Here is a 27,569-nt window from a genome sequence, read left to right as displayed (position 1 = left end):
GTCCCGCCCGGCACCCCCGCAGGCCGCGGCCGCTCCGCCTGCCCCGGCGGAGGGGGAGGCTGGGGGGAGGCGCCCGAGGCAGCCGGTGAGGGGCGGCGGCGGCCGGGGCTCCCCCGCCATCCTGACCCCGGGCGCCTCCTCTGGGCCGGGGCCGGGCGGCGGGATGGGGGGGCCGGGCCGCGGGCCGCCGCTCGCCCCGCAGGCCCGCCGGCTGCCTTCGCCCCCCCGCCCGGGCCGCTCTCCGCCTTCTGCCGGCCGTGCCAGGCAGCCTCTCTCTCGGCCTTCACTACCGGGTCAGGCGAGGCGGGAGCGGCGAGGCAGCGCCCGCCTCGCTCCGGCACCGACGCCGACAGCCCTCCTACCCCCCCCCTCCGCCTCCTCCGCCTCCTCCGCCTCCCCGCGCCGCGGCCGTCCCCTCCCTCCTTCCCTCCTCCCTCCCGCCCTCCCTCCCCGCTGCCAGTTTCTCTACAACTAGTACATCCACGCACAGGCAGGGTCCCGGCCGCCGCGGCTGCCATGGATATCAGCTAAAGCCGGCCGGAGAGGGCAGAGAGGCGCCCCCCAGCCCAGCTCCCGAGCCCCGCGGGGCCGCCGCGCCCTCCCTCCCGCCGGCCGGCAGCAGCGGCGGCCGCTCTCCGCCCGCCCCGAGCCTGCCCCGGAGGAGCCCGGCTGCCCCGGGGACGGGGGGGGGAAGAGAGGGAGGGAGGGAGGGAGGGAAGCAGCACGGAATACAGGGAGGGAGTCGGGCAGAGCATCCCCACGGCAATGTCCAAGGGCTTGAAGAAGAAAAGCCACTGGACGAGCCGAGTCCACGAGATCGTGATCGTGAGGAACCCGGAGGGGCAGCTGGGCTTCGAGCTGAAGGGGGGCGCCGAGAACGGGCAGTTCCCCTACCTGGGGGAGGTGAAGCCCGGCAAGGTGGCCTATGAGGGCGGCAGCAAGTTAGTGCCGGAGGAGCTGCTGCTGGAGGTGAACGAGACCCCCGTGGCCGGGCTCACCATCAGGGATGTGCTGGCCGTGATCAAGCACTGCAAGGACCCCATCCGGCTCAAGTGCGTCAAGCAAGGTAAGGCGGAGACGGGTCCCCCCCCCTCGCCGCCGCCCCCCCCCCCCCGGGGGCCGGGGCAGGTCTGGGGGGAGCGGGGGGGAAGCAACTTTGTTGCGGCAGTTTGACTTTCCCCCTCCCCGCCGGAGCCGCCCCCATCCCCGCCGGCGGGGGGGGGAGGATGCGAGCGGCGCTGCGCGGTGCCCGCAGCCGGGCGAATTAAATGTGCGTCAGTGACAGCGCTTCGCCATGCCGCGGGAGGGGACGGGGGGCGGCCGCGCCGCCGGGCAGCCCCCCCCTCCCTGCAGCCCCCCTCCGCCGCCCGGACCGGGGCGCCGCCCGCCCAGCCGGCCCCGGCCGCCCCTCCGGCGGCTGCTGGTGCTGGTGGCGCTGGGGCGGGCGGAGCGGCCGGGCACGGCTGCGGATGGGGCTGCCCTTGGCCTCGCTTCGCTCCGGGCGCCGTGGCTCCGGGGCAGGGGCTTGCCGCTGCGCGCCGGCTCTCCGGTGGCGTGAAGGGCGGCTTTAGCATCGCTTAAGTGTCATTAGCGGAAAAGTCATTCATTTGATCCCTGGTGAAAACGATCGCCTAATCCTAGGGAAGGGGGAGCTCGGAGGAAGTGGGAGGGAGAGGCAGAAAGAAACTTTTGGGAGAGAACGGTCTACTTTTGCCTCTCCTCTGCTTCTCTTTTTTATTTTTGAAGTAGTGTAATAAGTTAATGGATTACCAGGAAAGCCAGTAGAGAAGAGACGCCGCAGATGCTGTTTACGTGTTTCTGTCCTCTTTAAACTGTGCTGAGTTGGGCTATCTGCAGCTGAACGCTTGTGAGGAGGTTTCTGCTCCCCCAGCAGCATTCCTGAAGCACAGGAGTGAGAGCTGCTCGGGGAAGGGAGCGTGGAGGTGCTCCCTGGGCACGGCCGGGGCAGCGGCTGGACGCGCATTGCTGAAAGTACGCGCATTGCTGAAAGTACGCGCATTGCTGAAAGTACGCACATTGCTGAAGTACGCGCTTCAGCCGGGCAGTAAACTCAGCCTTTGAAAACTTGGGGATTTCTGCGGTGGGAAGATTATAGATGCCGTGCACCAGAGCCGCTTGTGCTGTGTAACTGCAGCCAGCAGCCTTTACTCAGAGGACGTACAGGAATGTTCCTCTGACATGTGGTATAATTTTGTAATTTAACTTGCTCACTGTCATTGGCAGTTTATTGTTTAAAGTGTCATTTGTGATACTTCTGAATGCTTGAAGGATATACCAGTTTATTAGTTTAACCAAACACGACAGAATCAGTAGAATTTGGCTTTCACTCAGGCCTTCAGAATGTACTTCACGATACATTCAGATATCTACATAAGGTCAAACCTCTGAATACAGATACGATCTGGGATTTTTCTATTTGTCCTTTTGGGTAAGTTGTGCAATATGTTGTAGATCGTATCTTGATAGTCAGGCAATGCAGGGAGACACTTATGTGATAAGTGAGGATTAGTAAGGAGTATAATGGATTCAGTCTTGCAGTATAGCGTCATCTCTGCGCACCTGAACTCCAGAAAACCTGCTCTGTAGTTTGCTCTTTTTCTTAATAATTTTAGTGTGAGTGTTCTTACTGTGATGAGATTCAAAAAGAAGCAGCAATGGAAGTGGGTACATAAGATAAGGGTACATTGTCTGTTAAGTTATTTAAATTCTTGCTTGCTTTTTTTTTTTTTTTTTTTTTTTCCAGAAATCCTATAGGTGTGTTACAGTAATGCCAGTTTAAGGTTACGTTCATTTACTACATGGAACAGTCTCTGTCCCACCTCTTCATTGTTTTTCTCATATTTCATTCTTAAGTCAAAGCAATCACCAGTGATTCATTAATGTGTGCACCCTTAATAAAGATATCTGTTATACATGAATTAGGGACATTAGTCAGACTTTTAGTCCATGGATTACTGCAAGTTTCTTGAATGAGACATAGCAGATGGATTCTAAATTCCGCCTAGTTTTTATATATATATATATATAGAGAGAGAGTTTATATATATATATGAGGAGTTTTACTTCAGTCTGTTAACACACTACACTTTTGATATGAGCCCTCAAAGCACTGTCCAGATGACTGCGTGTTTGGAAGTGACAGTTCTGCATAGATTCTTGGACTGAGAGAGACTTCCTGGCTCAGATGATCTTCCTTGTGCTCCAGCATCCTTTACTTTGCCAAAGGGAGAGGCCTTCTGGATCCAACTTCCTATTTTTAAAAAAGGTCAATGATTTGTGTGTTTTACCACCTGACTCCTCATTCAGTGTAATTCAATCTGATCTCTGCACCTCTTGGTTACAAAGCACAGACAATCAGTCATCTGCGTTACAGTTACAAATTACTATTCCTTAACAGTAGCAGTGTACAGGAGAGAGAAAGCTGGACAATAAAATCTTTATATGTTTTTGTAACTTTTGTTCTCCTTTTTATTATAAAACACCTTTACTGTGCTGGAACAAGGTTAATGACTCCATTATCATTGTTTCCGCATAATTTATCAATGATATCTCTGTAAATTAGAATAGCATGACCTTGAATGCACCATGTGACTGCCGCTGCTTCTTCAGTGCTGCCTAGGAGTGAAGTCAGAGAAATGTGGAGGTAGGACATGACTATTTATAATGTGATGCTTAAGAGACTGTGAGTATTTCTCTTGTTTGAAAGTTCTGATAATTTAGCAGTGAAAATTCACTTGTAGATGAAATCAGGGAACAACTAATTCACTTTACAGGAATTATCTGCTTTGAAGTATGGAAAATAAAGGCGATTTAATGATTTTTCATTATGTTGTTTGATTAAACACCCCCCTCTTTGAAATAATGAAATACTTCATCTTTTATCACGAGGTGAAATATTTGTTTAAAAAAGTCTGAGGGAATATTGCTGTTTTATGTGAGCTGAACATTTTGAGCTAAAAATATTAACTTAAAAAACCCAATCTTATAATGTAGGAGCTGCTGTATATCATCAGGAGAAGTAAACATAATGAGAAACTAATTAGCAGTTCCACGATATGATCCGACATAGAACTCACCTAAGTACGACACACAATAAATAAGGTTTTAATGCAGGAAATTATTCCTTGTTTTTGCATGGGGAAAAAAGATGGTAAGAAACATTATTATTATTATTATTATTATTATTATTATTATTATTATTATTATTTTTTTAATCTTAATTGTAAGAGTTCACAGAGAACTATTCCTTGGAGACTATTTCATGTTTGGGGTTTTTTTTTGTTGGTTTTTTTTTTTTTGTGAGCCACTTATTGTGCTAGTTTTGGCAGAATCACAGAGATTTTCTTAAAACACATGGGGTGAAATCTTGGCCCAGATGAAGTCAATGGCAAAGCTGCCCTTGACATCAAATAAAGAAGGCAGGATTTCCTCTGTAGAGTCCTATGCTTTATTGAATATACACCCTTTCAGTGGGAGAATTTTGTACAGCAATCAAATTAGTTGGGCATATTTGCAAATGTTATGCATTCTAACCTTCTACTCTCTGGTGAAGAGGAGAGCCTTAATGATTCTGAAAGGAATACTTCTGAATTTCAAATGTGATTGTTTTTACATGCAGAAGAGTTTAGATTAAGTACTATCTTCTTCCCACAGATGCGCAGATGCGTAGTTGTGAAAGTAGCAATGTGTTAAGGAAAGGCATTCTAATTTGGATAAGTAATCGCATGGGGAAGAGTCATGTGAGGAGCAATGTTGTCTCCAGTTCCACGCTCTGTTCATCACTGCCGTCTGAGATACACAGTATCTTTCTCCAGTAACTCCCATCAGTAGGTAATACAGGTTCATGATGTGCACAGACTCCAGTACAGCTCTGGTTTTAGTTTGTAGGGTTGCAGGAACAGCCCACTCAGTTGTACTGCATAAACCAGGATCTTTATTCTTGCATAGAGTTATAAACTTCCATAGATGCCCTCAGCAGAATTCCCATGAACGCTCTGAAAGCATGGATTTCAGAACTCAGGAGCATTGCAGAAGATTTTGTCCTGGAGCTGCTGCCTGACATATCTCTTCCTCAAGGAAAATGGTTTGGACATACTAAGTAACCAGGTGATCTGACTAACTGAGCGACTGAATTTACTTTTAGAAGTATTTAGTGGTATGACCATATGAAATATGAATAACATTGTTACTTTATATTGACGCTTTTGGATGTCTATGGTTTGACTCTTGTCAGACTTTAAGCTTCAACCCATGATGCTTTAGCTCCTTATGCAAAAATGCCTTTAGTACTCATAATGTAAGGAGGAATTTAAAACCAGTTTTACTTTCTCAGTTTAATAATTTACTTAACAGTAAACATATGCTAAAATATTTTACTGACTATAGATGGACTTGGACATATTTGCAAGTGCTTTCCTAGTCAGGAGAAGATTTGGACTCTCGTTAGGATGGATACAAGAGTGGCTGTGTTTGGGCAGACTGCAGGTCTGCATCCTCCACATCCTATGCCTGGAAGTGGCAACAGTGGTTTCCCAGTGAAGACTAAAAGGACAGGACAGTACTGTCCCAGCACCCAGTGATTTACAGCTCAGGGATTTAGTGGCCTTCTAGTGGTTTAAGTTTTTTTGGCTTGTTTGGTTTTGTTTTGGTTTTTTATGACTTCATCCATGAGTTTTGCAATTAAAACCTGTCTTGCAGTTAACTTTTTTTTTTTAAAGTCCATGACAAGCCTTTCAACAGAGGAGTACGGGAATGTTTTGGGTTTTTGGATGTTTTTTGGACCATGTTAGCTAGTTAAAATGTTACTGTTTTTCTACAGATATTTCATACACATATTCCTATGTATAGTTATAGTTTTAAGAAATTTCTTTGATTGTTTAAGTTCATCAATAATTCTCTTCTATGTACATTAAAATACTCTGTGCATATAGATTGTCTTTTTGTGTTTTTTCTTCCTGGGTATCAGTATATACTGTCCTCTAAGATGTGAATGTTGGATAAAATTTTCTTCACTAATACAAAGAACAATATTTTACAATAGAAGACTGCATGATTTTCCCGAATTAAAAAATCACAAGGGTCTTGCAAAAAACAAACCCAAAGAAATATGAAAACCCGCATGGTTGCACTTCTGGTATATAATGCAAAGATAGTCTTTGAAAGTAAACTATGCTTCAGACCTACTATTTTTTTTCTAACTTGTGCTCCTTAAGATTTTGCTAAGTCTAGAAATTAAATTCGGAGTTTTCTTTTTACCATTACTTTATGTCATTCTTATGCTTGTCCATCTTAATTTAAAGACCATTGAAGCTGACTTCTGACTCATGTAGCTGGTGATTTATTCTTCAGCTCCTCCAGAGAGACTGTGATGTTTCATGTCAGGAACTCTGTGTATTCACTGACAGTAGAATTATACTCATCAGTCTTTTTCCTTCTCTGAGAATTACAAATGTGCCATTAAAGGATGGGGCCATGACTTTGTTAGTGCATCATTTCCTTGAAGAAATGAAATAATTGAGAGTGCTCTTCTTAGTTCTGTTGAGTCTCATATGGTAGAGTTCATCTCACACTAACACTTGTCCATCTGTTGATACTGTTGACATTGAAGGAAAATACTGGTATGAGGAGGCAAAATTGCGTCTCACTTATTTTATGTATCCCATAACCTCACCTGCATTAATTCAGCATTTCATTACAGATACGGATTCTGAGCTGTTGCTTTCCTTGTTTGTGATCTTCTTGCCTGTAATAGATGAGGAGCTCCTTTCATGACATGAAAGAGTTGATAAATTATTCATATTTTTTGTATACAAGAAATGGTGTATACATGGAAAAAGTGTTCCTTCAGAAGAGATTTATGTGAGGAGGTGGTCATAACTGTGATTTAGAAAGGGTGAAGGAAAGGAAAGTGCTGCAGGAGTTGTAGAAGCAGATGTTTCTCGTTCATCTCTTCCGCATAGCGGTATAAACAAAAAAAGGAAAAGGAAACTTTTTTACTGAAGAGCATCAAGGCAAGGGTCAAAGAACATAGTGCTATTGCTTGATTGTGTTAACATGCTGGAAGTAATTTTTCTTCCATACCTATAATACGTGTTTATAAATATATGAGTATACAAATACCTCTAAATATTTTTTCTGAGAGCTGTGGGTAGGACTTTTTATCTGTAGGCTGAGAGTGTGTAAGACTTTGTGTAGTACTGCTACACAATAATGTAATATATAGTGATATTTATGGGCTACAATACTAATCTAGAGTGTTTTTCATACAAGTTTTGATGCATATATATATATGAGATAGTTACAATGAACCATTCACTCTGGAGGCCAAGTAATGTGCAGTATGGCACCAATATTCAGCAGCAGGAAATAAAACGATCATAAACTTTAGGATAAGATTGACTAGATGGCTACCCAAGCAGGTGGGGTCTGTAGTACAGAGTTTGAAGGTATTGGTTTCAGTAGCAAAGTGCCTATCTTTGTTTTTTGTTGCTGAATGTCATTGCAATGCTGGCCTTAACTGAATTTTCTAAAATCACAGGGGCTGTGATCCCAACAGTGTCTCTTCGGCACACCTGATTTGTTACAAATCAGCTCTCTTTCAACCTGATGGAAATCTATCCAGTAAGAAGGTGTAATAGTTTTGCTGGACATTTGTATAGCTTTCTCACTGTAGGCTGAAGCTACCACAGTGGAAAGTGGAATGACATACAGAAGCAAAAGAAAAGGAAAAGAGTGAAGGGCTCTAACAAAACTGAACTTTATCTAGTGTTCCTAAACTGGTCAAAAATTCTCATAGGTAGTTGATAATCTCCAGAATAGTACTTATGGTTTAAATGTTATTTTAACATTAGCCTAAAAAGTCCCATTTATTCAAACCTCCTATCCATAATTTGGACTCACTAGAAGCTGAGTGACAGAAGGCTGTTTTTGTGTGTGTATCTGCCATGTATTTACCGTTTTCACAGTATGTAAATGAACCACAAATGCATTATTTCTGAAGTCTCAGTCAGCACATGCAGATTGCTAGGATCCAGACAGCTTAATCAAAAGGTATCTAGCTGTCAACACAGCGCTTTCCAGGTGCCTTCTCATTCATATATAGGTTATGATTAGTAATATATGAATATTACTATTTCACTCTGCTTATCAGCTTCAGACATTTCTCCTGGATGTCTTTCTACGATGCATGAATTCAAGACAAAAGGAATTAAGACAAGGAACAAAATGGACAAAGTAAAATCTGGGAGAGAAAGTCCCAGTAAAAAAATTCAGGTATTATTGAACTAAAATATTACTTGGTTTAGAAATCACATGTTCTGTCATATTCAAGAGAGACTGTACAGCCCTGGGGGGATTCTCTGGCATGGGGAAATCAGCACAGGCAACGTGCATTTTCTAGGTCTGTCTTAGTTCCTCAAAATATGTTGAAATCATAGAATCATCATAGAATCGTTTAGGTTGGAAAAGACCTTTCAGATCATTGAGTCCAACCGTTAACCTAGCACTGCCAAGTCCATCACTAAACCATGTCCCTAAGTGCCACATTTAAACGTCTTTTAAATACCTCCAGCGATGGTGATTCAAACACTTCCCTGGGCAGCCTGTTCCAATGCTTGACAAAGCTTTTAGTGAAGAAATTTTTCCTAATATCCATTATAAACCTACGCTGGTGCAACTTGAGGCTTTTTCCTCTTGTACTGTCGCTTGTTAGTTGGGAGAAGAGACCAACACCCACCTCACTACAACGTCCCTTCAGGTAGTTGTAGAGAGAGGTAAGGTATCCCCCTCAGCCTCCTTTTATCCAAACTAAACGACCTCAGTTCCATCAGCCACTCATAAGACTTGTGCTCTAGACCCTTCACCAGCTTTGTTGCCCTTCTTTGGACACTCTCCAGCACTTCAATGTCTTTCTTATAGTGAGGGGCCCAAAACTGAACATGATATTTGGGGTGCAGCCTCATGAGTGCCAAGTGCAAAGTGATGACTGCTTCCCTAGTGCTGCTGGCCTGATACAAGACAGGATGCTACTGGCCTTCTTGGCCAGCCGGCTCATATTTAGCCACTGTCAACCAGCACCACTGGGAACTTTTCTGCCAGGCAGCTTTCCAGCCACTCTTCCCCAGGTCTGTAGTATTACATAGCATTGATGTGACCCAAGTGCAGGACCCGGTACTGAGCCGTGTTGAACCTCATCCAGTTGGCCTCGGCCCATCACTCCAGCCTGTCCAGATCCCTCTGTGGAGCCTTCCTATCCTCAAGCAGGTCAACACTCCGGCCCAACTTGGGTTGTCTGCAGACTTATAGAGGGTGCACTCAATTCCCTCTCAGCCAGATCACCAATAAAGATATTAAACAGAACTGGCCCCAGTACTGAGCCCTGGGGAGCACCATTTGTGACCAGCCACCAACTGGATTTAACTCCATTCAGCACAACTCTGGACCCGGCCATCCAGCCACTCCTTCTACCCAGCAGAGGGTATGCCTGTCCAAGCCTTGAGCTGCCAGTTTCTCCAGGAGAACGCTGGGCTGAAGCTGGCCCTCTGAAGTACCCAAAATTGACTCATTCAAATGAAAGAATTATATTCCTTCTTCTTTAGCTGAATCACAAGTTGTTCTTAATGCATCTGTGCTTCTGTCCCAAGTTCTCACCAAAGCAGGGTGAAACAATGGTGCCCCTTGAGATTGGGGAAGAAACACGTATTTGTGTAGGATGATTTTTGTATGTGTGTGACAGTCCTACAAAAACAGAGATTTACCAGGTACTGTTTAGTTACCATCATGCCTGAACTGTGTGCTGGGTCCCTCGCTGCTGAGGTGGCACCTTGACCTCCCTGGCTCATTTTTGCATCCTCCTTCTCTGCTCCTGAAATTGTTGTGGGGTAACTGACCTTCAGAAGTAATGCTGGCCCACAAACACTAAGTAACTTCTACACCTTTCGTTTCAGACATCTGACCTTGGGAAGCAAGGGTCACAGTTCAGCTGTTTAAGACTGTGTGAAAAAGGAAGAAAAAACAAAGCATGCATGTATTTTATGGTTTGCAGACCAAATACTACCACAAAAAAATCCATAGGTGAAACAATGCCTCCTTACATTTCTATGTCACATTTTTCTGATTCTCATGAATCATCCTTTGTTCAGATCAGTGTACTTCAAGGAGCTCTCCCATATATCTTTCCTTTCTTACAAACCATAGAGCCCTACCTGCCACCAGTGTCCTTCTTTCTTGCCTGCTCCACAGCTTTTCTGCTACTGAAGCATCTTTGTACAAGGCTTCCTGTGTCCCTGGAATTCACCCTGACTGTTTCAAGTAGTACATCTTTCAGGTCTGTCATGAGCACCAAGTACTTTATTCTGTCAGTGAGATATTCCTACCCTCTGTGCTTGAATTTACTTCAGAAAGCATGCAGAAACTTGTTTTGACCCAGATTTTGGCATTCCATGATTCCAGATCATTCCTGTTCTGATGGGAGCAAGCCTGGTATAACAATCTCCCATTGTCCCTGGTCTGGGAGATACGTGACACAGCCTTGACAACATATGGCAGTCTCTATAGCCAATGGTGGCAGTCATTTGATTGAATTATCCAGAATTATTAAATTGTTCACAGAGTCCCCAGATTATCATACTGGGGACCAGGGTTTTCCTTTGGAAGTCGTGTAGGTCAGATACTGAGGACAAAATTGGGATCACTCACTATCTGCAGAGTCATAATGAGTTTGTTTGGTTTTAAAAATGTAGGAGAAATACTGTGTCCTCAGTATGCAGAAAAAAAAGAAAAAAACCCCTAGAAATAGATTTTACAGTTATGACTAGTGTTGATAGATTCTCTATGAATAGCACAACAACTGGAAAATAATAGTAAGAATATAATGACCAAAATTTTGTACACTGTATACTAGCAAATTGTGTAGTTGTGTTAATGTAATATTAGTACTCCAGAGTGGACATCCTTCCTGAAAACAAGTACAAATCATCTTTTATTACTTACTTATTTAATTTTCGTATCTTCATATCTTGCATTGTCCTTGCATTTGTCAGGATAAAATGTGGAATATGATTTGTTAAATTGCACATAATATGGTGAGGTTTTTAAAATAAAATAAAATAAAATATTCTTCCAGCTTTGTTTCCTTCCTGGCAATCATGAATTAATCTGCATATTTCTGGTAAAATATATCCATTTTATAAAACCACACCTAACTCATACTACAGAAGCTGAAAGGAAACAAAATTAGGGCATCAATCTCATTCCAGGACATCTGTTTCACATGTAAATTCTTACAACACAAACACTTGTTGTTTGCTTGATTTTAAACTCAGATTGAAAACTGAGGAGCAGTCGTATTTGGATCTCGTGTGAGCTACACTGAATAGTTTCTAAAGTGTTGCATTCACATGGCTAGTTCTTTAACTAGAATGAAATTAAATGGCTGTTAGTTTCTATTATTTCCTTACTAAGTCCTTCTTTGTGCTAAGCCTGTGTTAATAAATGTCACATAAGCCTATCTTACGCTTCCAAAATGGTATGTTAGTATAAACAAGAATTAATCCCATTATATTTTAATTCTCTGTCCTTGTATTTTTATAAGAACAGCATTTTGTATTTCAAAGTGTTGCTGAGTCGTGTTGCAAATTTAATAAGCTAATAGAGCACCTAAGTGCTCCATCATTGAAGTGCGATCTGTGGAGTGGGAAAGGCAGCAGCTGCTAAACCCTTGCAGCTGAGTGAGGCGGGAGGTGAACACTTTTTCAGGTTAAACTGTCATGTGCTTTGGTTAGGTAAGTCTAATTACCCCGCAAATTCCCTGCATGGCCATTGCACTATTCTTTTGCAAAACTCTCCTTGAAGCTCAGCTCAGCCGAGATGCCTACTCTGCACTTACTAGGTGGTGATCTGTGACTTCTGTTCATTATACTGACAGTGATTGTATTTGCTGCTATTTCTGATTTCTGTTTTCATGTGGGTTTGTTATATCTGCCTGTTGTCTCATGCACAGTCTGAAACCTGAGAGGAACTGCTTTTTTGTTAGAGCTACTAGCATGACAATTTCAAGTTGGGAGTCTCTAGTTTACTACAGCAATGTAAGGAAGTATTCACATTAAATTCAGAGGTAGCCATAATTACTTTCCTAGTAATAGATATTGGAAATATTCTGTATCATAGGATCTGTAACTCAAAATGACAATATTTCAGTCTTGGTAATGGAAGCTGTAACGTGGATAGAAGTTGAACAATGTCATTTAAGAGAAAATAACAAGTTATGACTAATGTGCAGCTTTTATTACTGGTAGCCCTGGTCTATTGTCTCATGGTCTTTCCATTACAGGTACTGCTAGTGAAGCCTGTTAAAAAAACCATAGCTGTACTGTATACAAAGAATAAATTTCCCGAAGAATTCAGTTTTTTCTTTTTATCTGCTCCATTTACCTGTGAAAGAACATTTCCCCCCTGTAAACTTCTAGAAGAATTACTGGAATTTCTGATAAGCCAGTAAAAAGCTTTTTCAACACTCACTCTACTTAGTCATTTTCCAGTAAAAATAGCATAAAAGATTTCAGGAAAAGAATGCATCACGGCACTGGAGGTTTTGTTGGGAAAATAAAATCAAGATGTTGGGTTTTCTTAATTAAAATTAAAAGTAATTGAAATATGAATTAAAAAGGGCTTCTGGATTCATATTTATGTTGAGTTTTTATGTTATGCCTGTAGTACGTACTGAAATACTCTTTAGAACAGATGAACCCATAAAACTTAAAATGTCTCCTTAAATATGTGTGAAGTATTGTAGGGGTTTGCGTACAGTTAATCTGACTTGCAGAAATATAACAGCTGCTTTGCCTTGATAGGGATTTATATCCATGTGTGTGTTTTAAGGCTAAGAAAATTAATGTTTCTGAATGTAAAAGTTGGAGAAACTGAAGATTTCTTTTTGCATATATGAGAAAGCACCTCCTGAATGTGACCAGAGCAGTATCACTTTCTCTGAGGAAGGGTAGCACATCCAATTGGGATCCAGTAGTGTTCTTTCGGGTCAATATTCAGTAGATTTCTAGTAAGTAATAAGAAACTTTCTCACCAGTTGCTGTAGGAACTGGTTGCAGTTAGCTGCAGAATTCCTCCCTCCATGTCTTCATGCTGTTGGCCAGCGAGTGAGAAGGATGCTGCTGGGAAAGGGATTTGCAGCTGAGACATTACAACAGAAGTCTTCACATGCATCCCTCTAGACATCAATATTACTCTTGTTATTCAACTAGCTGAATAGCTTCCAGATTCTAAAAATCCTTTACAAAACATGCTTATTCAGATTCCCCCAACAGGAATTTACCCTCGATGTCCTCACCAACTTCGTGAAGTTCAGTGTGGGGAGGGAAGCTGAGACTATGTAAAACTTCCTCACATCTTTGGTCTCATTTAAGCTATGAGATAATGTTCTTAAAAACTCTTGGGAAATGGCTGATTTTCATAGTCGTAGTGATTATATTTTCATCATGTGTGCTGTCATTTTATGGGCTTTTAAAATGTTATTTAAAGCCTGTCTAGCTTTTTAGAAAGACAATATCTATCTAAATATGTATTGTTTACCAATAGAACTGGCTCTGTATTTCTCCAATGCAATTGCTTAGGGTTTTTTTTTAATTTTTAAAAAAATTTATTTCTTAAAACATGAATGTTATTATTAACTGACTGTCAGGACAACTGAAATCAGATCCCATGGAGACAGGTACTACAAGCAGGTAGTGAGAAAGAGTCACTGCCCCAAAGGGTTTATAAAGGCTAATTAGACACAGCAGATAGGTAGGAAGAGACAGAACTGCATGGTGGTGAAATGACTTGCCAAAAATCTCAGATCAATCAATAACAGAGTGAAGAACCCTGCAATGTAATTTAAAAGTCTATACAAACAGTACTGCGTTCAAGTAAAGGCAAACAAACTGAAAAAAACCCCTCTCCTGGTCAATGAGGATTTCTATTGATTGCTTGAGTAAAATATTTTTGTAGGTATTTATTTTAAATTCCATGACAAATCCCGTGTAAAGCAGAAGCTTTGTCAATAACAAAGCAGCACAAGCATGCAAAGGTCTGTACAGAGGAGAGAGTGTGATAGAGTGTTGTATCCTAAAATAAAATGCATTTCAGAAATGTATTTGAAGTGGTAAAATGTAGGAAGCCAAAGTAATATACATTTATATATTTTAATTAGATATTTATGTTTGTTTGCAGTGCTAATTGGACATGTAGGTACATCAACCACAGTGTATGAGATTTATTAAAATTAGTCTGACCTGTTAAAGCTCCTGCCTGCTGAGTGGCAAATTATAAATAATTTGTGTGTGGGCTTTTTAGGGTGTTTATTTTTTTTCCCTTTTATTTTTGTTTTTAAAAACTACTAATTTGTTTTGGAAATATGAGAAGGCCTAAAAAAATTTTACCACAGGCAAAGTTTGGTTTGCAAGTGACATGTACAAAATAGTAATTAAAACCCCAGTGGGAACCTCTCACTTTTCACAATGCTGGGGGACTTCAGATTGGCTTTGCTGGATGATGGCTTCTTTCAGAGCCTTGACATTGCCATCTTTTGACCCAAACTGAGTGGGGTTATTGGCAGAATCGTAGATTTAGCCCAACTTGCAAAAAAGTTAGGTCTATGGTTTAGAGTTGTGAGGTGACATCCTTCCAAATTACTGAGGCATCACAGAGAAGGGAGTCTGTCCTGATGTTATGAGGGCATGTGGTAATCCTAGGCAGTTCTCCATTAAGGCCATTTCCGTTGCAGTGACACCAAAGATTACACTTTGTAGCTCTCTGCTTTTGTCCCTCTGTGGAGAGTAACTGGTATCTCTGTGCTTTCAGCTCCTTCTCTTTGGCATCAGTTTCTCATTTATCATTAGAAGCTCTTCCCTTCCACTCCCCTTGGAGAGGCTGGCATGAAGGAAAGGGAGGGGGGACTCCCTAGCACTTACGCGGTGTGAGGAATATCTGCCTGAGCTGCTGGAGCACTTTTCACCATGAGGATCCTCTAGAAGGTCTCCCTGTCCTCCTCTGTCAGTGCCTGGGGCCTGTGTAGAGTTAAAGAGATGATCAGTGAGGGATCAGAGTAGGATTTTGCCTTGTACGGGCAACAAGACTTAAGTCTTGCTGAATCCACCCTTCTTTTTTGGGAGAAAGGAGTTGCATAACGTTAGGGATGATATCCAGCTGAAGTTCTGCAATCTTTTTTTTATTCCCTTTTATGCCCCACAGTACTTCTAGATCCTTTACCTAAAACTGGCACAAGCCAGTGCAGCAGATTATGAATACCTGAATTGATGAAGAAACTCATGTCTCCTTTTGATAACCACACAGTAGTGTTCACTGTACAGCACCCTTCGTTTCGTAGTTAGTCTGGTAGGACTTCGATCCTGAAATTGATCATGAGAACACTGTTTTCCTGTGTTTGCATTAATTCATCAAGGTTTTTTACAGGTGCAGTCATTTGTACGCCTAAGGGCAAAGGAAACCTTGAAAAAGCTGACATCTCTGTTCTGAAAAAGGGTACCTGGTTGGCAGTGCATGGCGATATTATGTAACATTTTGGTGCAGAAAAAGTGTAATGTTCTGTGCAGTGAGGATCACCAGGGAATAGGTGAGATGAGCTGGATTTTGGCTTAGGAACTGGAGTTAACAATCCATACACCCGTAAAGAAAAGGTTCTGTACTTGACAGAATAGCACTGGGATCATTCGCCTCCCAGGACCATCACCAGCTCTTCACCGTCCTGAATTCAGCCAGTGATCAGGCTGTTCAGGCATGATGGGTGTCCCTGTAGCAGGAGATGAAAATACCTGTGTTTGAAGGGTGCTGGGGTTATCCTGCACTAGAGAATACTGAGTTTTTTCTTGTACATATGTGTCATCAGAAGGATGGAGTAGCTGTAGCTGCACAGACTGCTGGGCCCAACCAAATCCCAAACCAGACTAGTGAGTAGTGAATAGCCACCTGGGTGTTAGGGAACCTGAGCTTTCCCTCTGGGAATGTCATACGGGGCACCATAAAGCTGTCTCTGAAGACACACTTGCAAGCAGGTAACTGGAATGGACTCCTAATCTGACTTGGAGACTATCCTGTGGAGCAGGTCCACGTAGTAATCTCCAGTGTCCCTTCGTGCAGGGCTACACTTGGGTAGGAATTCCTCAACTACTATTTGAAAAGATTTCCTTCTTTCTGCCGTTTTATTTTTAAAAGCACAAAATGAAACCAAATGACAACCCTTCAATTTATTTATTTTTTTTTTAAAGCAGAATCCTTGTTTTCTGAGCAGTCTTTCTCAGGTTAGTTGTATCTATCTAACTTGAGAGGAGGTGCTCCGTGCCACACTGCTTGGGCATGAGTTATGCACACTGAGGAGTGCCATCTACTCAATCACCAACTAGTTACAGTTTTTAAGTTCCTGTTCGGAAGCTTTCCTAGCAAAAGCTAACCACATCTCATCATGTTTATCTCCTGAGATCTGATGGATCACAGAACTAGTGTGGTATTGCTCTTAGTCAAAAGTTTATGTACATGTTTATTCATGTTTTGCCTGAAAACAGTGTTGTGTGTCGCTGCTGAGAGGCAATTTCTGATCAAATCCAGGAACAGCCTAGCCTCTGTGTCTATAGGCTTTTAAAAATTCTTTTTCCCCTTGGGCTGGCAGCTACAGATACTGCTGTCTCCCTAACAGCCTGCGGTTAGGGAGGGTGAGCCTGCAACGCATGATTTACACTGGAGTTTTTCAGAGGGGCAGCAGAGAAGAGAGGGGAAGAAACCCCCAACCGAGATGGTTCACCCAGGTCTGCAAGTCAAGGATCCCCCTTTATATTTTAAATTGATATTTTAATATTTTTGTTATGAAGAGCATATCTGTTGAATTTGCAGTAATTATTTTCTAAATCAAATGGTTGAATTTTATTATACAATATAGATGACTTTACAAATACCAGATTTTTTTCTGACCCTTTTTTTGCCCCTTGCTGCTCTAACCTGCACATTGCAAGGGCTGTTTAACTGCTCTGAATGCTTTGAATTTAATGTAAAACATATCTTCAAAAGTAAAAGAGACCTGTACCAGAGAGGCTCCATCTTTAAGTACTAAAGGTATTTTACACATTTGAGGCTTTGTATAAGAAACAAATAAACTCCTACATTTGGAAAATGAAATAATCAACTTGATTAACAATATTTCAGGTCACATAACTTTAGAGTTTAACTTTGGCTGGGAACTGCAGATTTCTCAGCATAACTTGCAGGTGTTCTGTAGCTTTCCAGGTGAGATACACATTTCTTAGAACATCTGAGCCAAGTGGAGCTGCTCATGCTGGACAGCCCAGCAACTGGCCCAGCTGGAAGTGGAAGTGACTGTCATCCCCAACAATGCTTCACGAGCCTGCTGGAGCCTGCTCCTAGTTGTCCTAGGGCAGCCTGTTTCCAGTGCCATCCTGACTTCACGCAGTCGCTTTTGGCTGCTCCAGCTCAGGAGTGGCCATAACTACTCCCACCTGGGGTTTTTTATTAGGCAGTTTGGAGATCTTCCTTCAGCTCATTTTCCTTTGAAAAAAAGTTCGTCTGTTAACAATCAGCTGGATGTCATGTTTGCTTGCAAAGCACCTGCAACAACACATAATTTCTGCTTCGCTTATGTTAAACAAGACAGCCAAGAATTACATGCCCATGCTGATTTATGCTCTACTGGTTGGAATTACATTGGAAATGCATGAATTTCATGTGTCTTGCTGAGCTTTGCGTTATTTCCATGTGCCAATATCAACTACTCAGGGCAATTTCATATCAGTATTATCAAGTTCACAGTACAGTGTGGAATATTTGGCATTTCTCTTGTAGGAGAATTGCCAATTGACTGTTTGTAGATCTGTATTTCCATGTGTTAGAGCTGTATTTTAAAGGTTTATATTTGAGTTTTGCCTACTAAAGCTGTCCACAAGCAACGCCTGTAATTTGTTTCTGTCTTACTACTGTTTATGAAACAAGGAAATTTTGGATTGTCTTGATTTTCAGAAAGGTTTGCGAAGTATTTATGTAATTGCTTATTATAAATACAAAGAATAATCTGGCCAGCAAAGCAAAGTGAGGAAAGAGGGAAAAAAGAGGAGTGGAAGGCAGTGCTGAGTATTTCCATCAAGATACTTAACAGGCTACGCAGATTTGTCAGTCTGCAGTGCTGGTGCTACTGCATGAGAATTTCCATCTTTTCAGATTACATATCCTAGCATAGGACTCTTCAGTTGTTTTTAAGAGGGACAGTATCTAATGTAAGAGCTGGGAAGTTTCACTGAGAACTGGAGATGTCCTACCTTCAGAGCCCTGGCTCCAATGCACAGGAAGGGCTGTGCTACACTCCAGCCTAGGAACTGGGAGAGGCCTGGAGCTGGTCCCTAATCCTGACTACGGGAGGGAAGAAGGGAGTGAGGTTGTTCTCCCCAAGGAGTTGATTCCAGCCCTTGTCCTTGTGAAAACTGTGGGAGATGGAGGGGACTTGTGCTTTTAGCCCTGGGACAACTGCCTCCTCACTGTGCTGCTGCCCATCTCTGGAGAGGTACTTTGCTTCCCTCCCCTCTCCCCTTTCTTCCAACATCCCTTCCAGTCAGATTGGCACCTAAAGAGGGAGAATCCACCAAGGGCTTCACGCCGAGTATTGCAAAGAAGTGCTGCCCTGACCTGACCCTGTTGCATGTACCCACCTGCAGCTGGAGCCCAGCGCTCAGGCTTAGGCTTTGGCTTTGCATCAAGTCAGCCACCTTGCTGGCCCAAAGGGCTTTATCCATGATGAGCTCTTTGCTGTGCCTCTTCCCCCCTGCTAGGCTGCACGTCCCACAGGCTTTGGAAGTGGGGCGGTGGCCAGTGCCCTTGGCAGGCTCCTCCCTGGTGTCTTGCAAGCCAGAATCGACATGCGGATTTTAGTTGAAAAGTCTTATCTTAACAGCTCATTAAAGCTGCTGTTGTCCTTCATCATACAATATAATGCAGCTCAGCAGAGGAAATAAATGTACTTGGTCTATAAAAAATTTTATGTTCCTCCCAATTTTTATGGATCTGTATAACAAAAATGCTTGGAATAACTGTATGTTTAATGCATAAATGGTTAAATTAAAGTAACATTAAGAATTTGATTTAAACCAAGAGAATCAAGAATTTTCAAATGAAAACTAAAATCTGTGTTTTCATCCAAGTTTTGTTGAGCATGTTATATATGTAAAATGTCATCTTTTTGTGGCTGTTTTCTGATTTAGAGCATGTTTTTTTCATTTTACTAGCAGAAGAGGTTCAGTTTTTCTCTACTATGTCAAAACAGATCCAGAGCGACTCCCCGATTCTACGTGTTTGCGTCCTTACTAGTATTTTGGAATATGTTCAGTATAGATCAGATAAACACTCTTCTGTATTACAGTCTTAAATCCTGTAAATTGAAAGGAGTTACGTGCATAATCCCACTGTGTTTCAAAGATGTTGGAGCTCTTAGCTCTTTTCATACTTCTACCCTGTGTTTTAAATATGTTCTATTCTATAGCTCAAATACCAGAATACTCGATATATGAAGTATTATGTTGTTGCTATCCCTGGCATTTAATGGATGTAGCTCCTGAAGAGCTCAGTATTGATAAAGATGGTGTCTCAAGGAGTAAAGATATAAACTATCCCCTCAAAAAAACCCCCAACTCTGAACAACAAACCCTGAGAGAAAAAAGAACAAACAGAAGGGAAGTTAAAATAAAAATTTATAGCATTTATAAGAGGGTTGGGAGACTCCATAATTTAAAACCAATATTAAGCCATTACAGGTGACATGACGCTTTAAAAACCTGATGTCAGTGTTTAGCTTGTGGCTGGTGGAGGCAGGGGACGTGTGCTGTAGCTCAGCAGCCATGCGGGCAGGTGAAGGGATCCGGGGTGCTTCTGCATGGGGGTCAGGGTGGCCTTGGCAGGGCCAGCTGCTGCTGGGGGAAGAGCAGTGCCAGTCCTGTCTGGGGGCTTTGGTGGTGATGGAGGAAGGGTTGGCAGTAGGCTGTGGAACCACTCCTTACCATACTAAGACAGATCTGTACATCGCTTTATGAAAGCTCACTTTTGTAGTTATTTATATGCAGCTGTATATGTAAAGGGGTCTCTATATTATAATCACGACAAAAGAACAGCAGTTTGTGATACATCTTGTTTGATACCGCACTCAGATATGATAATGTCAGCATTGTGTTTGTTACGTGTTTTCAAGTGACAAATGTATGGGTAGCTTCAGTATTTTCAATGAGGTGTTTGAAATGTGCGGTGATATAGATTTTAAGATATTTAAATAGATTAGACAATGGGCAAGCAGTCAAGAGTTCTGGGCTCTGGGTAGTTCTCTAGAAACCTCAAATAAATTTCTCAGTGTGTCTGCCTTCATTCCCCAGTGACAATAAAATCATATAGAGTGTTAAACAAGTAATAGGTCTGTCCCTCAGAAAGATGTTCTGAGGGTAATTCAATAAATAATTGTAATGCATTTATCTGCAATAGTAGTAAGGGTAGCATACTAATATGACTTAGAGACGTGTAATTGCTAATTATTCAACGTTGACCTGATCCTTGAAAACTGTACTCTGAAAGATAAATCAGATCTTGTGTAAATAAGAGATTTTTTAAATTTTTTTTTTCTGGTTCAAGTGTGTATTTGTTCATTTTCTCTACATACAGTGCACTGGCTGAAGATGTTTCCTCTATCAGTTTATCAGTTCTGAGACTCTAATCAAGTCAGTGATCTTTTTTTTTTTTTTCAGCTGCATGGCAAATATGGACTTTTCCCTTAGCTGAGAAGTGTCTTTTCTGCTATTACTACTTTTCCAGAGGATAGTTTCTCTTTTCTAGCTGGGAGAGGTAAGGAGGCTGCTCACAAGTGCATTATCCTCCTCCTTTCACCAGGTAGCACGTGTGCTGAAGGTTTTATTTAAGCATTTATTTAATACCTATGGCCAAATATTTGGGCTCTGGGGCAGTTCCAGACAATTTAGTTGCTTACTTTCCAACAGAACTGTAGTAGTAGAAGTTAATGTTGTTTGTGATTATTATCTTTGCACTAGGTTTTTCTCCTGAGGGTATGTGAACGCTTTGGAAGATACCTGGCCAAAAATACATCTCTGTGTTTCTTTGTTATTCTTCTACATTTTTTATCATTCTGTGATTTGTCTGTTTTATTTCTTTATATAAGGAATCTACTTTCTGCATTATATTTCTTTGCTTTTCTGAGCTTTTGGACTTCATTTTCATCTGAATTCATACTTGTGGCCATTCTTTTGTTTGTTGCAGAGGCAGCACTGAAAGTAAAGAGAGTTAGACAAATCCTGGTCTCAGAGTCAATACTAAAGGTAACTAGATTTAGCCTGTGATTTGTATTTGCTAGATTTTAATTACCCAAATCCTACAGGCTGTTTGCAGTATTTCAGTAAAATTTGGGATCACTAGGTGCATACCGGATAATGGAAGGATAAGGCCCCCCTACACAACCAAGTTTTAAACTTGATTCCAAATGAAGGTGGCTTTGAAAAGAAAAAAAATGTAAGTTACTCTCTTGATCTTTCTGTTTTATATGAAAGACATTGCGGTATTTTTTCTGAAGATACTGATTCTTTTATGCACTTTCAAACTGTTTGAGATTTGTTAGGAAGCTAGGTATTTTAGATTCCAGGGCTGGGGTTTATTGTTCTCAGACGTCAGGTAAGACAGGGTATCGTCTTCTTTGATTTTGCCTCAATATGATTTTACAAAACTATGGTTTGTTTATTTGGATACTCTTGAAAGAACAGTTCCTTTAAAGGAAAAGAATTCGCCTGCCTAAACAAATATAAGATGTAAACAAGCTGAAATAGATTATTTCTGTGTGGAGATTTTTACCTACAGTTTGTCAGTTAAGACATTGTAAACTGTGATTAAATCTGCTGTGAAACTGCTCTGGATTCATGGACAAAACTGAAAACACAATATGCTCCACTTTGTTTTTTAAGGTACTAGAGGCTCTCGTTATTCCATTTGCAGAGGCAGTATCTGAGTTTAAGATAGTTATTTTCAAATTTTTTTTTTTCATTTTTATTTATCCCCCATAAGTTAGATTGAATTCCCTATATTGTGTAAAAAGGACCAAAATGTTTGGCTTTGATGCATAGCAAACTATTATCCACCAGAACATTAACTTTCAGGCACTCCATATTTTTGCTTTATATTTCTGTTTTATTATTTATCATAACAACCAGTATGAGGGGTTGTGGGAGAAGGATTTGTTGTTCATTCTTCTGAAGCATGAAAAGCTGAACTCTGGCTTGAAGTGATCTTTGATTCCATCCTTCTACACAACTACAAATATCTTAACCTATCAAATATTCATGTCATTCACATATAAAACAAGAACCAGTATTGTAAGTTTTCATCATCTTTTGTTTTGTGTAATCTGCTGCCCACAAAACAATTGATACTATGAAGTCCAGTTGCATTTCCTCAGCTCAAGCTCTTAGTCAATACATAAATTATAGAAACGTATTTTCATTTTTTTTTAAACACTAAATGGTAAATTACTGTGGCAAAACTATATGGAGAATGGATCAGTACCACATCACAGCTGACTTAAGAACTGGAAAAGAAACTCAAAGTTAGGTGGCTACATCACAGTGGCTGATGAAGCAGTTTGTAGGTGAAGCCTTTGCTTAAGGTTGATATAATGATCACGTTATCCGGGAACAAAGCAATACTGTGCATTTTTTTCTTTTTTGCATCCTGAGCAAAATTCAAACTCTCTTGTCAGATTTGGGTTTTAAAAATCCCCCATCAGCTGTGATGCAGGTAAATAGGTAGGTTTTGTTAAGCAGCTGTGTAAGCCTTGAGAGCATTTTTATAATTCTAATTTTATCAGATAAGCACTTTCTAATATGCTCTAATACAAACCCTTAAATTTAGCAGTAATAAGAAGCTCTTCTACAGGTTAATTCATAGGGTAGTTAAAATTACTATCAAGATTATCTAGAATGAAAGACAAATAATTTAGCTATGTAGTGTAAAGGAAAGAGTAAAGGATATGATAACTAAGAATTTTACCTAATCAAATTTATCAAAGCCCACTTGAAACTGAAAATATTTTTTGACAATCCTAGCTGAGATTTACCTCAGAAATTGGGAGTATTTTGTATTTAAAAAAAATTTGTCTTAATCATTTGTTTTTATTAAATGTTGAACAATTCTCGCTTTTATTGGTGCTAGATTTATGGGTGCTTGATATTTTTGGATAGCAAGCTCTGGTATCAAAGAACTAAATCTGTTTGCTAAAGTGGAGTACCGAAGTTGAGTTGAAATGGATTTTACCATAGGTGAAAATGGATTAAATAGATGGTTTTCATAGCTTCTCTGAATCATCATTAATCTCACTAGGAAATATGGACATCTAATGGGTTTTTTTGAAAATCGTATTACAATTTTGGGCAGCCGAGACCATAGAACATTGAAAAAACACACCAAGACTGGGATTTCATAAGGACCTAAGGGAGTAGGAAATCATTGAAATACAATAGTCCTTTTGAAACTTCCTCTAAGAGAATAAGGTTTCATTACTTGGTTAGCACAGTGTTGGATTCCTCAGATGATTTTATGATCTGGGGGACCCAGAGAGAGCTGTGGGACTGTCGAGTGCCGATGATCACTGGGGATTGAGGCCGAAGCTTGTCATGTATTGACAATAAATGAAACTTGACCTCAGTCAACATCACAACTGTCTTTTGTTCTCTGGGGTTCCAGTGTATGAACTAAAACTGGTAGGGTTATTAGTGATTCTGTTTTCTATTGTCCTCTGGTGCATGATTTAGTTGTGTGATTTTCATTAATTTATTTATTTAAAAGAGCTAGTTGACCATTTTACCAGTTCACTGCATTTGGTGCTGTTTAATTCCACTCAGTAATATACGGGTCTTCATTTCTGCAGAGTACCTTCTTCAAGGGTTGGAAGCATTTCATTTTATTTCTTCATTGTATACACATATAAAATAAGAATCAGTGTTTACAGAAGGGGAAAGGGAAGTGGCCATACATATTTGAAATGTATTTTTTGTCTTTGTGGAAAAGACAAATAACTGGATAATGTGAAGAGGAACTGAGAATTTGTGTCTTTTTTTTTTTTTTTTTTTTTTAATAGGAGTGTCATACATTCCTCATAAATAATTGAGTGACCATGGTGTATTCAAGTCTTTTTGCTCTTGGTGAAACACATTGATTTTCCCAGAGTAAATACACTTGAGAAGTGGTAAGTTGGAAGGTACTTGTAATACTACACATCCAGAGCAGCAGTATAAATTTCTCATACCATGAACAGAGCAGCTCACCTCCAGCTGGGAAGGTCACGTGGTGGCTTTCGTGATGTGGATGCTGCTGTGTGAGCGTTTGGAATGAAACAGAAAAATACTTTTCCCATAGGTCACTGCCTAAAGATGGGTATGTCAGATACGGACAGTGCCCAGGGTGGCAGGTCTGGGGAGCCCTGGGCTGCATGTGCTGAGTACGCATGGAGAGAACGGTGTCACTGGGGTGTATCTGGTGCACCCTACAGTAACTCAATAGTTTTTCTGACGCATGTATGGTAAGGTTCTTCTCTTTCCTACAGCCATTAATACAAAATTTCTGCAACTCTCAGTTACTGTAAGTATACAGAAACTTTGTGGATCCCTTGTAAAAGAGCAGATTACAGGTAAATGTGATAGGGTTGAGAGGTATCAATGGCAGTTGTTACATACATTTACTGAAATTTCCAGTAATTTGTACTCACCGTCACTCTAGGCTGCATTTGACCACCTGATACACAAAGATAAGGTATTTTTTTGAATAAATGGAAATATCTATGTTGTATTTCTGGAATGACTAGAAATAGTCTGTGAAAATAAAATATGTAAAAGTTGTCATCACAAACCGGAAAGTAGTTTCATGTTTTGGTGTCTGCATCCCTTTTTTAGGGGGAAAAAAAAGGGAGAGTAATTTAAATTAGCTACATCTACTTTTAATAACAGATACATGTGGGGAGAAGGCCAAAATTTAGATCCTTCAGTAGCATAGTAAGATGACCCAATAAATTTTTATCTCTGTGCAGTTGAATACTATTTTATTTTATTTTATTTTATTTTATTTTATTTTATTTTATTTTATTTTATTTTATTTTATTTTATTTTTTTATTTGTCTGAGCCAGGCTGTAAGATTCTTTCTTTTGTTTGGTCATAGATGATTCTTCATAAGCTCTATATGCATTAGTATTCACTCAACAATGTAAAAGCAGTGCAGAAGAAAAGTAAAATTACCCTGTTAACAGCAATAAATAAATAGCTAGATTTTAATGCATAAGAATAAAATAGGGAAGTATTGTCAAAGGCCTGTCAGAGTCCAAATTATTATCTACATTTATAACTCCATGGTGGAATTTTGCAAGAAATTCAAACTTCATCTGCAGAATTGTTGCCAGGAAGAATTATTTTTAACTTTGACAATCTTAAAATTACTTGAGTTTAAAAAACCTAAATCAGTTTTCAAAGGCACTTTTTAGAAAGTGTATTTTGAATGAGTTTCAGTAAAGAGAACACAGAAGCAGAGCCTAAATTTATGTCTTGGTTTTGATGGGTTTTTACTGGATGGTAAAAGAATAAATTAATCTCCCTTTCTCTATGCTCCTGTCTGACCACTGAAGATAAAATTTACCTCATTTATGTGTTGTATTGATTCACATGTTGTGAAAATGTTTTGTACAGAAGGAAAGGAGTTTTAATTTCTTTTATGTGATGTGCTCAGAATCATGTGATTTAATCATTTTGGATAGTAACTGGAACAGATAATCCCCTTGGAGCTTAAGGAAGTGCTCCAAAATCAGGGTATGATCTTGCAATCCTTGATTACCTGATTACTTGATTAGTTGATTACTTGACCAAGGACCATCAGCCCTATTTTTAAAGATTAGTGCTGGAAGGTGTAAAAGCAGGTAGTGGCATTTTCAGGTGGTTTAGGCACTTAAGAAAACTTTAATTGCCAGCTGCATCTTTATACACTAGCAGATTTTTCCAGATACTCCCCAGTGTGTGTGTTAATATGGGATTACAAATGGGAAGCCTTTTTTTTGTTCTAGCCTAAATATGTTCATGATTAAATGTAAGAATGTGGATGAACCAGTTCTAATTCCTAAATGGATTAAAGAAAAGTGGAGTGGAGCTTCTCTTTGAAAAGCAGAAGGAATCTCTTTTGTCAGTGGTTGGACTGGGTGTGCTCTCCTTTCTTCAGCTTGTTCGCTGAGGATGTATGGATGCCGGAGAGGGGAAGAAGTTTTTACCCATCTGGCTTCCACCTTTTTGATAAGTTGGTTGGTACAGCACTACCCCCTAATGATGACTGATGAGGGGTTTTTTGTTTGTATTTTTGTTTCCCTATTTGGGGATCTCTTGCTAACGGGAGAACACCTGTTTTCTGTTCTGCAGAAATGCTGTAGTAGAGATTGTAGTAGTTGTGATGTCCAGGAGTTCACCAACCCCAGCAACGCAGTGGCCCTCCACAGTGCGTTCCTCCCTCCAAACCCCTTTGAACAACAGAACGGGTGCATAGTGGGTGGGTTTGGACTTGCTGGTTCCTCTGCCTCCACACATGTTGCTCAGACCATGAATCTACCTCAGTCCCTTAGCTAGCGATATGTTTTTCTGTCCTGTTCCTCTCTGTGCTGTGTCCCACCATTTTAGGAAAGGATGTCTGTTTAATGCTGTATATAAGACTTTTACTTATGTTGTAAAACTTTTACTTTTGCAGAAATGGGGAAATTGGTGGAAATACCTTCTTAAACTTGGGAACAGGTTGTGAAAATTAGTTCTTATGCTGAGATCAAAAGCACAGGCTACTGAAGAGAATGAAATTTCATGGATGTGGAACCTCTGTGAGGAAGAAGTTTATGGTGGCGGATAGTTGTTTTGTTTTCTAGCAACAGCAGGTAGACCACATTTTAATTTTTTTTTCTTATCATATGTGATAGGTGGATCTGGAAATGTTTGAGGATACCTCCTAATCTAATTATTGCAGACTCCAAATACCTGAACACAAATAAAATAGCTATACAGGATATTTTTTTTCTTAGACTGCTTAACAGCTTATGTTTGAAGAATGATTTAAGCATCTCAGGTCTAGAATGGAATACCAATAACCAGTTCAGACTGAAGAATGATGCTTTCACTGTCGATAGCAGCAGCCTGAAAAATCAAAGCATCTGTGCTGTCTTCCCCATAGGAGCATGTGCAACTGCTGTGCAGTAGTTCACATGCTAAAATGCATACTGCCCAAACTGGGTGAACAATTTTTTAAGTTGCCTTCATACATATTTATATGAGCGAATGAATTATTAGAGTGTCTTTCTTCTCTTTACACTTCATAGTTGAAATATATGCCTATATGATCAGGTATCCATTACACTCTGACATTTCACTGCTCAGCCACTTTCCCTGAGAGTATTTTATTTATTCTTTTTATCTGCTTGTTTCTAAAACTAGTATAG

The 27,569-nt window shown here is 40.7% G+C and overlaps 1 protein-coding gene across 11 annotated transcripts in view; it reads left to right on the top strand.

Annotated features, from left to right (window-relative positions):
* The first annotated feature begins 546 nt into the window (after positions 1–546).
* The window catches only part of MAGI2 (membrane associated guanylate kinase, WW and PDZ domain containing 2), a 789,209-nt gene continuing 762,186 nt past the window's right edge, over positions 547–27,569 (top strand). For 6 of the 11 annotated variants that reach the window (XM_074903400.1, XM_074903399.1, XM_074903404.1 and 3 more), the window contains exon 1: positions 708–1,066. In XM_074903400.1, the coding sequence (XP_074759501.1) occupies positions 766–1,066 (301 nt within the window). In that variant the 5' untranslated portion in view covers positions 708–765. Of the gene's footprint in view, positions 1,067–27,569 lie in introns of all 11 variants that reach the window. The other 5 variants (XM_074903407.1, XM_074903395.1, XM_074903406.1 and 2 more) reach the window with 3 other exon arrangements.

This window comes from Athene noctua, chromosome 3 (genome assembly GCF_965140245.1).
Source record: "Athene noctua chromosome 3, bAthNoc1.hap1.1, whole genome shotgun sequence".
Lineage (NCBI taxonomy): Eukaryota > Metazoa > Chordata > Aves > Strigiformes > Strigidae > Athene > Athene noctua.
Note: the sequence above shows the minus strand (reverse complement) of the source record. Positions and strands in the feature narration are given on the sequence as shown.